General features: G+C 40.6%; 1 protein-coding gene across 1 annotated transcript in view; it reads right to left on the bottom strand.

Annotated features, from left to right (window-relative positions):
* The window catches only part of LOC103193949 (eukaryotic translation initiation factor 1-like), a 68,320-nt gene extending 58,354 nt beyond the window's left edge, over positions 1-9,966 (bottom strand). The window contains exon 1 of the mRNA XM_042780471.1: positions 9,860-9,966. Coding sequence (XP_042636405.1) covers positions 9,860-9,966 — 107 coding nt within the window. The remainder of the gene's footprint in view (positions 1-9,859) is intronic.
* Positions 9,967-11,825: the final 1,859 nt, after the last annotated feature.

The raw sequence follows: 11,825 nt of genomic DNA, 5'->3' as shown, positions 1-11,825 counted from the left end.
ATTATCTTCTGTGTCTGTGTTAATTGGTTTCCCTTTTCTTTGTTGAAGAGGGTCTGTGCAATCCTTCTGCCTAGTCCGCCATCTTGCCCTGCCTCCTCTTCATTTTGTTTTGATCTTTTTTCTGATTGATCCCTTTCTAAAGAAGTGTTCAGGTGTTTGTCTTCAATCTCATTAATTCTGTCTCCATTGCATCAATTCTACTCCTTTGCCCTTTCAATGTGTTACCTGTTTTGACCATTTAGTATTAATCTTCTGGATTTCTATCTATAGGTTTTGAATCATTTCTAATTTTTAATTTATTTTGTCTTTTTGTTCTTGTATTTTCTTCCAAAATTCTTCTAAGGTTTTTTCTGTGTTTTTCTTGATCTGCCTCTAAATTCATTCAAGATACCTAAATATAATTCTTTTGAATTCCTTATCAGGGAGTTCCATTGCTGCATCTTCCTCAGGGATGTTTTTGGTTTGAATCCTGGTCCCTTATTTCTCCTGTTTTATCTTGCTTCTTTGTGTGGACTGTGATGCTTTGTTGTCTCCAAGGCATTGTGACTTTTTTGTTTATATTTAATTGGTGATTGTATGTTGGAGTGACTTGCCCACGATTTTTGTTTTCTTTGTATGTTATGTATGCAAGCAGGATACTCTGCTGTGCTCCTCTGTTCACTAGTTGACAGCACTTATACACTCACCACCTGTCTCTTTTCCTGTTGTCAGCCTCTTGTATGTCCCTGCTGACCTTGGCAAATAGAGCCTATTCTTAGGTCCCTGGAATCCAAATAAGAATGCTATCACTTTAAAATCCAAAATGGTGTCACTTGTAAAGATTCAAAATAGCTGCACCCTCAGGCACTTTAAATACCCAAAATGGCTACCGCTTGTAATCAATCAAAATGGCTGTGCCCTCCCGTCAGTGGAAAGTCAACAGCTCAGGTTGTCTCCCTCCTTGCTGTTTCCCTTCCTAGTCAGGGGCCACCAGCATAGTCATCCCTGCAGCCCTTGGTGACCAGGGCTGATCTTTAGGTTAATTCTCAGGTCCCAACATCAGTTAGAAATATTTAGGCTGTTGGTCCCATCAGAATAGCTGACAGTCCACAGCTTTGACCATTTCTGTACTCACTGTTTTCATTCAGGTTTTTCCACTAGTTGGTGCCTAATCCACTTCTATATCGTTCCTTTCAAAGCTCAGGGTTCCAGGATTATCTTCTGTATCTTTGTCAATTGGTTTTTCTTTTCTTTGTTGAAGCGTGTCTGTGTCACTTGTTTGCCTATTCTTCCATCTTACCAAAAGTTCTACCGAGTTTTTTAACCCATGTTTTTGCGCACCTACTATGTACCAAGCACTCCACTAAGCTATAAAAACATTACCGTGTTTACTCCTCCCTCTTTGAGAATAGAAGCTAATGTCATCATCTCCGCTTCAGAGTTGAGAAAAGTGTGAAGTGAAGTCACTTTCCCTAGGATGTTGGCTAATGGCCAAGGGGGATCTTAATGCATTTTAGTTCCTTGTCTGAAAGCCAGTTGTTCTTACCTGAATGTGAGTTCCTTCTTAACCATCAATGTTGGCGTCTCACTGATCTTTGCATTCTCAAGGGCCTGGCACATCAACAATTGTTGAATTGAAGTGAAGAAATAATAGAATAATTATACTAACAGGAACTAAAGTAGGGTTTGGGTTGCTTCCTGATCTCTACCTCTGTTCAAGCTCACCATGTCAGGATTCTGATATTGAAAAAGATGGTAGACTTCTTTGGGGTGAAGACTCCAAATGTTTCTGGACTCCACTGTAACCTCATGCCTGTGATTCTGGTCCATTGGTAGCTTTCTGTCAAATAGCATCAGCAGACTTAGCAAGTCATAGATTGTTGTTGTTGTTGTTGTTATGTGCCATGGACTCAGACCCAACTCATAATGACCCCTCCTTGGGTTTCCAAGGCAACAGATTAAGACTTAATAAATACTTGCCTAGTTGGTTGAGTTGGAGATATGGAAGAAAGGTGAGTGTACCTTTTCATGAGCTTTATTGTGATTATGGATGAAGTTTTGTTTCTTTCTATAAAGAAAAAGATTTCTTATAAATATTATATATATATACATATGTTGTTGTTGTTGCTGTTATGTGCCATTGAGTCGGACCTGACTCATAGCGACTCCTCCTTGGGTTTCTGAGGCAGTATCACTATGGAAGTAGATTGCCCCATCTTCCTTCTGAGGCGTGGCTGGTGGATTTGAACCTCCAGCCTTCTGGTTAGCAGTCAAGTGCCTTAGGCACTACGCTACCAGAGCTCCTTATATATACATATACACTATGAGTCAGGTTCGACTCGACGGCACATAACAGCAACATATGTGTGTTTGTGTGTGTGTGTGTATGTATGTATTTTTTCCCCTTCATATCTAAGCAGCCAAAATTTCCCTGGTCACAAATTCATTTCAAATATAATTATCTTCAGTTTGAGTGATGACTTCTCTGAGTCTCAATTTTTATGACCATGAAATATAAAAGTTAAAGAAAAAGATGCCTAAGGTCTTTTCCATCATTCTGGTTCTACAGTTTCATCAGGACCCTGGATGAAGTTTAAAACAAATTTTAATTATCTAAGTACAAAAGAGCTCTAAAAATGGAATACCATTAAGTGAATTACATTTTCCGCCCCCCCCCCCAGCCTAGTCTCTTCCTCCAGACTAGTCAGAATCTGAAATTTGTATCTAAATTTCTAGGCTTTTGTATATGGTAGCATCTAGAAAAAATGAAACACAAAAGGAAAGAAACTGTAGCAGCATGAATGAGAATAATCAATCACACACACCAGTCATCCCAGAGCTTAATAGTTTCCCATAATTTCTCAGATTTTCTTGAACTGTTTGTTTATGTAGTTTGGTTAAAGGTTTTGGGTAACATGGTGGAAATGATAAGGATTACATGTGCAGTTTTCTTTCTTTAATCAAAGCCATAATCCCTGTTTACATTTGAAGTTTGTTTTATTGTTTGTTTTGCAGCGAAAACGGAAGCAGAGCACCCAAGATGAAGATGCTGTTAGCCTTTGCAGTCTCGATATAAGTGTAAGTGCAGTGTGTTGTGCCTGCCCTGTATTTCTGAGCGTCTCTCATGTCTGAGCACGTTTGCTCATTTGCTGTGTGCTTCACGTGGGCTCCCAGGATCTGACTGTGGAAGTTGTGATACAGCGGAAAACTTGTAACAAAAGGAATATTTCATTTTACAGAAGGAAGCTACATGGCCAACTTAAACTTCCAAGCTAACTTGTTTATTATCTGTGTCTTTCCTCTCATAAAATGAATTGTGAATTCAGTATACCTAGGTAAACTCTGAATAAACTCCACTGTTTTAGAGCCTGGTTCAAGATGAGCCAGCTGTTCATCTGCCTTTGGGGTCAGTTAGTGGGTTGGCCCTGCCCAGGCAGCTGGATGGCCCCAAAGCCATACAAAGTCTTCGGCAACATGGTGGAGTGGTGTTAGTTTGAATCAGGATTCTTACTCTTACTGTTGGTGTGATACCTTTCTCTATCTCTGTTTCTTCATCTGGAAAATGGGTTGAAATAGACCTAACAGTTTTTGTGTGATTAAATAAAACTATGGAAGTAAGAATACCAAACATATTGCCTGGTACATACTAGGTACCCACCAAATGTTAGTCTCCTGTTTTTTTGTTTTTCATTAAAAGCATAAGTTGACACATTTATGTATATTAATTTTAGAAAAATATGGATAATAATAAACATGTTCTTCATACTATGTCAGCAATGATTTGGATGCTTTGAAGTTCAGTTGTTGTTGTTGTTGTTATGTGCCACTGAGTCGGCCCTGACACATAGCGATCCCTTCTTGGGTTTCCGAGGCAGTATCACTATGGAAGTAGATTGCCCCATCTTCCTTCTGAGGAGTGGCTGGTGGGTTTGAACTGCCAGCCTTCTGGTTAGCAATCAAGTGCTTTAGGCACTATGCTACCAGAGCTCCTTGAAGTTCAGTTAGTCCCCAGCATTTTGCCAGAAAGTATAATTATGTTATATCCATGGTTCTCACAATGACACATTTTACAGATGAGGATAATGAGGCTCAGAGACATTAGAAGAACTTGCTCAGTATAATGCAGCATAATAATTGGTTTTTACATATAGCCAATAAATGACTTTTTTTTGGGGGGGGGAGGACAGACAAACCTAAGTTTGCAAAAGATATTTAAATGATTTGGTAGTTTTTATTGCGTTTTCCAGCCAATCCTTGCTGCTTAATTTCATCAGCTTTCTTTGAATGGCATCTTTGTTTCCTCTCTGATGCAGTTGGCAAGCCTACCAGGGCCTCTGATGCCCCTGTTATCCAGAGTGAGGGCTTCAAACCCTGCCTGGGATCCCCAAGTATATTTCTTTGAACTTCCTTGAAATTAACTGTTGCTTTGGTGGCTCCTTCTAACGTTAGGCCCTGGTCTCTCTCCTCTACAGAGACCACGAAAGCCACTGGATGAGATGAAAAGGCCCCTCCAATAACAATTAACGCAACTGGGTGTTGGTCTTTGCCCTGCCTCTAATAGTGTCATAGTCTTGGGCAAGTCACTTTTCCTCTCTGGGCCTCAATTTCCTCATCCACTTTTTTTTTTTAAAAAAAAGAATCAGGACTTCTAAAACCAATATAAAAATCTGAAACTTCATTGAACATAGATTATTGGATTCACATCTGATGACATTTATTTACCAGCATAAACAATGCTGTTGTAGTTATTTTTAATTATTACAGTTTTCTGTGATGCCAACAGCCATGGTGGAGTGAGCTTGAGCTGGCATCCAATCAATGTACTTGAGCATCTTTATTTCACCAGATGGTGTTTGTCTGTTCCAGTCATTGGACCATCATTTTGATGGAGTTGGGCTAGTTTACTAGGTTGCCATGGTAATAGGATAAAATATGTGGGGTTTTTTTTGAGTTTTACTTTACTGACCGAATGTTTTAGTATTGAAAAATGAAGTCTATGGAACTTCTCTTATCAGCAACAAGTGTTTTTGTTTCTAGAATATTTTTAAGTTTAAGGAAATTATTATTGACTTTCTGCATGTAAAGGATCTTGAGCTGTTAGGTATTCCAATCCCTTCACTGTGCAAATGAGAAAGTGGAACTCCAGGGGGATGTGGACAGTCCTTCAATCCAGGTCATTTCTAAGATCGTGCCTCATCGTACTTTCTCCTCAACTGTATATTGGTGTTTATTTTTCAGGTAAATATGTCTCTAGAAGCTTTTCATCAAAGAGCCATTGTTGTTGCTAGGTGTCGTTCAGCCCATTTTTGTTGTTGTTGAGTCCATTTTTGACTCATCGTGACCCATGTGATAGAGTAGAACTGTCCCATTGTGTTTTCTTGGCAGCAGTCTTTATGGGAGTAGATTGCCAGGTCTTCCTCCTGTGGAGCTGCTGGGTGGGTTCAAACCACCAACTTTTTGGTTAGCAACCAAGTCATTGCACCGCCAGGGTTCCCTAGCCACTGATTCTCTTAAATGTAAGGAATGTTTGCAATTATGAATAGCAATTTTTGTTTTTATTTTGAATGGCATCAATGACCTTGACTTCTCATCAAGGACATATAAGTATCAAATAATGAGTAAAGAAACTTTTTTTCTCCTTGTTCAGATCCAGAAGATGTTTCTTTTTATGGCTCTCTTCTTATAGGTTATGTTTTTTTGACAGTAAAGAGACTTTTATGGACAATTTTGAACATCATTACCACCAGTAGGGCTGTGCATCATGGAGCTACAGCTGTGGTCAAACTCATCTCTGATGTATTGACATTTTCCCTGAATTCTGGTAAATAGATTTCCAAAACCTGAGCAGAATATTCTCCAGATATTGCCATATAATATTTGTAGTAATTCCAGAAGTTAGAAGAATCCTGGTGTTTTACAGGTTCTACTGACAGTCAGAATCACACAGATGACAGAATGTGTGAAAGATTCCGATGTGTTCATGGAAGGAGTGTTACTAATGTTCAGTACATTGTACATTGTAGTCACACAGTAGAGATGGATTCAGTTGGATAGAGCTATGAGTGGAGCGACTGGAGCCAGGCATAGGAAGACATTTGCCATAAAGGCAATAATGTCTAAAGAAATAGCTGATTCTAATTAATTCCTTAGGAGCGCTGGTGGCGTAGTGCCTAAGACACTTGACTGCTAACCAGAAGGCTAGCGGTTCAAACCCACCAGCCACTCCTCGGAAGGAAGGTTGGGCAATCTATTCCCATAGTGATACTGCCTCGAAAACCCAAGGAGGGGTCACTATGAGTCGGGTCTGACTCAATGGCACATAACAACAACAACAACACAATTAACTGTTTTGATAGATAGATGGCCTTGTGGGCTGCTCAGAGGGCCTTTATATTTTTTGCTTTTAAATGGATATATTTAGTAGGGTCACAGCCCCTTAACTAACTGACACTGGTACTGAAGGGTTGTTTTGAGTCTGCTCTCTGTGTAGTGGAAAGTATCTGGAAAAAAAAAAGATGGGCTTCAATGGATGAGTCATACTGGAGGATGTGAGGGTTTAGGGAGGTAATGTTAGTAACTCTCCATTTTGATTCCATCTAATAAGTGGAAAGACATTAATCAGATGTTTTTGAACAAAAAGTTGCCAGATGAGGGGTCAGGGGTCTCTTAGGAGTCATAGTCAAATTTCCATTAGGCTCAGTCCAGTGCTAGGTACACAGTGGGCTCTTGGTAAATACTTACTGATTGATATATTAAAAAACAAAAATAAAAACCAGAGAGCTCCTGTACTGTGTATGTGGGATTCAACACACATATCCCCTTTAAAGAACTGTATCTGTGACATAAAGTTAGGAACTGTTAACACGGATGAAATCCCTCCCTTTTGATTAAAAAGTAAGTGACTTATAATGCCCTTTAGGATGTCTGAGTGATGATAACAACAAACGTTCCCCTTACTTCTTGTTTTATTTTAAAACTGCAAGTAACTATTCAGATAGATGCCTGGAAAAGAATTTTCCTGCTAACCTCCTCTGCAGCCTCCTATTGAACTTGGACGTAGAATCAAGTAAGAGTAGGTAAGCTAAGAAATAAGCTCATTCTTACAGAACAGGGATCCTTGGTTGTTGTGGGGTCACTGACTCTTTTGGGAATCTGACAACAGCACTCGACTCCAGAAAATTTTGTGCTTTCTGAGTATGGACACGAGGGAGCCCAGCCTGTACCCCATGTTAAAAATCCTTCTTCCAGCAGAAATTGGAAGGGTCTTTAAGGCATGGTGACATGCCTTTAAAGAATTGTTTTCCCACTCTCCACCCCAGCACTTGATGAAAGGTGAATTCTGACTAGGAAGTCTACACTCCTTGATGCTATAATTGGTCTCTTTCTTTTTTTCTCCCACCACTTCACCCAATCCACTGGCTGAACCCCCAACTTCCTGTCAACTATTCCAGGCACATAGACACACACAAAAAAGCAATATACAATTTTTAAAACAATTTATAGAGTGGAGAACTCTCCCAGAAGCCGCCTACAAATCTTCTCTCACGTCAGAGGATGAGAATGAAATGGGTGGGTGGAGATAGCTGCCCCCACAGCACTTTTCTAGTTTAAATTGTAACAAGTGAGAGATGCCTGTGATGCATCAAGGGGTGTTTGTGTGTGTGTGTTGAGGGTGGTTGTTTCATGAGGCCCCCTGGAAAGGCCCTGGGTGGAAGAGTCAGGTGTGCAGAGGGCTGCCCCACTGAAAGACACTGCTCAGAAAGAAAACATCCTTTCTCAAAAAAGAATTATGTTCTGGAGGTGGACATAAAATAGTTTCCAGTAATAAAAATGATATAAAAGATGAAAAGGAAGAATATATGTCCCTCATAGAAAATTTGGAAAATGTGAACAATAGATACTTCATCAGTAATCCCACCTCAAAGCAGTAGCTACATTTTAATGTATTTCCTTCCTGTCCTTATACACATACTCACTGTAAAAAATGTTTCATTATGAAATATTTCAGACATACAGAATGGTATAAAAGATAATGTAAAACCCCTTGTAGCTACTAATGTAACTGAAGAAATACCCTTTAACAGTAGAGACACAGGCCCTTGGAAACCTCTCCCATCTGCTAAGTTTGATATTTATTGTTGCCTTGCCTGTCTGTAGACTTGCTACATACATGTATCCCTGTGTAGCTTATAAGGAGCTCTCGTGGCATAGTGGTTCAAGCATTTGGCTGTTAACCAAAAGATAGGGAGTTTGAACCCACCAGTCGCTCTGTGGGAGAAAGATGAAGCAATCTGCTTCTGTAAAGATGTACACCCTCAGACATCCAATGAGGGAGTTCTACTCTGTCCTGTAGGTTTACTGTGGTAAGGATGGACTTAATAGGAGTGGGTTGGGTTTGGTTAGTACACCTTATGGAGAGAGCCCTGGTGATGTAACAATTACGTGCTTGGCTAAATATACCCCAACAGTTGATGGTTCAAACCCCTCCAGTGACTCCACAGGAGAAAAGACCTGGCGATCTGCACCTATAAAGATTGCAGCCTGGAAAACCCTGTGGGGCAATTCTGCTCTGTCATACGGGGTTGCCATGAGTTGGAAATCTGTTCCACAGCACCTCACAACAAAAACAACATAGCATAATGTATTTTTAACCAGCTTTTAAAGTTTATATAAACACACATAGTTGTTCTTTTTTAAATTGAGATGACACAAATTAATTTTTCCTTGCATGTTTCATTTACTGTATTGAGAGCATTTCACCATATCCAGAAATATTCTTCAGAAGTTTTATTCAGATTCAAAGATTCAGAAATTGGGAAGTGTCAATATGAAAGTTCAAAATGGTGCTCTGAAGAGGGAGCATAAGCGTATGTCTTTTATACTCAGTTTTCCAGAACTTTGTACCAGTGTTAGAAATGCTAATTGGTTAGCATTCAACACAGGCATTATTTTTTATTAACTTGGAGCTCTGGTGGCATAGTGCCTAAGGCATTTGACTGCTAACCAGAGGGCTGGTGGTTTAAACCCAGCAGCCACTTCCACAGCATTGGAAGGAAGGTTGGGCAATCTACTTCCGTAGAGGTGCTGCTTTGGAAACCCAAGGAGGAGTTGCTATGAGTCACATCTAACTCAATAGCAGTGAGTTTGGTTTTGATTTTTGTATGGAGTACTTTGTGAAATGATGCACTAAATTTATTTAACCAGTATTGTATTCGATATTTAGATAAATTCCAACTTTTCACTATTATAATTATAACACTGATGGACATCCAAGGATATCTTTCCATAATATCTTTTATTGGTAAGATAAAGTCTAAGAGATGAAATTCCTAGGAATGAGTATTTCTTAAATCTGTGAACCACTTTTTTATGCCTCATCAGTGAGAGGAGGAAATGAAGCCAAGAGAAGTTGGGTGTCTTATCCAGAATCACACAGGAGTCGGGGGGTTGTTTTCAGGTTTCTCCGTCCCACCTCTCCTTTCACTACACTGTCGATCCCCCTTGCTAAGTCTTTGATTTGATGGAGGAAATTTGCTTATGCTGCCCACTTTAGGAGGAGTTCTACTCCTGTGTGGCTCCAGGTCAGTGCCTGTCCTGTCCTCCCTGTCTGGATTTTCCCATCTCCTCACCTTTCTTGAGGAAGATACCAACTAGTCTCCTTCCCCCCACTGCCCTAGCAGTGCCTGGGCTCCTCTTTTGGCCATTGGGCATGCTGCTGGTGGCAAGGCCTCCTTTTCATGCTGGTGGGGCTTCCCCACAGGAGCAAGTGGCACGACCATAATGGATGTGGGACAAGACTGAGTTCAAGACCTTCCTACATTTGGTTTGCCATTTTGCAGCCAGCAGGATGAGCCCTTTTTAAAGCTCCTGACAAGCATACCTGAGAAGAACATGCTGCCGGCTCTTGGTGCTTTTAAGACCCATGTGTTGTTGCTCTACCTCTTCCCTCTCCCTTTCCAAGTCCACATGGATTCCCATCAGGTACATGCTCCATCTCGCTCTTTCTCTCTCCTTTTAAAGAGTGAAGTCATAGAATTGCTGGTCCTTTGCCTGCAGAAAGTAGACTAGCCTTTTCTGGAGCTCCTTGTTGCTACTTAGCTCTATTCAGTATCCCAGTGGCCTCTTGAGGACCTTCAGTGCCTCCTTCCAGACTGTCCTCCACACATTAGCCAGAGTCCTCTTTCTAAAATAGTTTTGCCTTGCCTGTGTCCATGCCCCCAGACTCCTTTCAGTGCTAACAAAGCCTTGTACAATCTAGCCCCTGCCCACCCACCCCCCATTCCTGAACACCTCCCTTCTACTTTTCACACATGCAGGTCAACCACATTGATTTTCCTTCACTTTCTCAAAATCATGTTCCATATTACCACTGGGCCTTTGCATGTACTGTTCCTCCATGTTTACAGTGCCCTTCTCCCTACGCTTCACTTGGCTCATGCCTATTTATCCCTCATAACTTAGCTTTCACTAAGAAGCTCTCAGACTTCCCAGGACTCTGTCATAACATGCCCTCCAGCCATGCCCCCCCTGCACACACACTCCACTTTACAGACATGTCTCTGTCCCAGACTTTATGATAAAGTGTGATATCTGCTTGTTTGTTGGTGTCCAGGCTGTGAGTTCCTCATGGGGTGTCGGGGAGAGGGAGCCTGTGTTTTACTCCTGTTACATCCCTAGACCCTGGCATAGAACTTGACACATAGTAGGTACTCAGCAAGCTTTAAATAAACAGGAGCTTAAAGTCCCTTCTTTTATGTGACCAAGAAGGGAACAGGAAAATGTTAAAAAGTCACTGGTATCTCAGAAAAAAAAGAAGGAAGCAAATTTTAGAAATCTAAGTTAGAAGATGAGATGAACATATTTATCCCAGATATGTAATGGCAGGACATCTTTTGGACTGTGACCACTCAGGAGTATAGCAAGCTGTTCCTGAATTCATTGCAGTATATGGTACAGGCATGATGTGTTTACCAGTTCACCAATAGGCTGCGAGCTCTTGCAAAGCAAATAGTGTGACTCATAGGTGCTCCATAAATATGTCTGGATGAATGAATGACATCGCAGATTGTATTACTCAGCTGGATATTTCTAAGATGCTCAGCCTTATTTTTATTAGCACTGGTTTGCTGGAGGTGAATATTAATCAGAATTTCAGGGAAGGGAGGACGATAATACTGATAATACTCAACCCCTTTGTTACGTAGCATAGTTACGACAAGCCCATTAGATAACACAGTGACAAGAACAGCTACTGCTAATTGAGTGCATATAGACTATGAGAGGGGCACTGGGCTATTAGCCACCAATCATTTAATTCTCTCATCATCCCCACTTAGAAATGAGACAAGTGTGTATAAAAGTTGTAAACTTGCCCAAGGTCTTACAGCTAGTAAGTAATAGCTTTTGGATTTCTAGGCCAGTTCGTCCAATCACTGTACTAATTATAATAATTATTTTATTAGTAAATAGCATAATATAGAATGCTAGTCTAGATTAACCATTCCCATGCTGTGTGCTTTCTGAATGTCTTGTTTAATCCTTACAGTGATCATTCGATGGGTGAAGGGTGTGGGGGGTTGGGTATCATCTCTTTTTTGCAGATCAAGAAAATAAGGCTCAGAAACATGAACAACTTGCTCAAAGTCACAACTAATTGTAGATTTAAGCCATAAATGGTCTGATTGCACAGTACTCCATATTGCCTACAGGACAGGAAAGAAAGAAGAAAGCATTTGGGGTTAGGGCTTCTGATGGTGGCTGGCATGTGTAGGACATTAAGCTGGTCTTCCTGGCAAATCAGCTCTGAGATTTATGACAGGCATCCCCAAATTTCCATATTTGTACAT

This window comes from Orycteropus afer, unplaced genomic scaffold (genome assembly GCF_000298275.1).
Source record: "Orycteropus afer afer isolate SDZICR_OR568_19922 unplaced genomic scaffold, OryAfe1.0 scaffold00041, whole genome shotgun sequence".
NCBI lineage: Eukaryota > Metazoa > Chordata > Mammalia > Tubulidentata > Orycteropodidae > Orycteropus > Orycteropus afer.
This window is presented reverse-complemented; position numbering and strand designations above follow the sequence as displayed.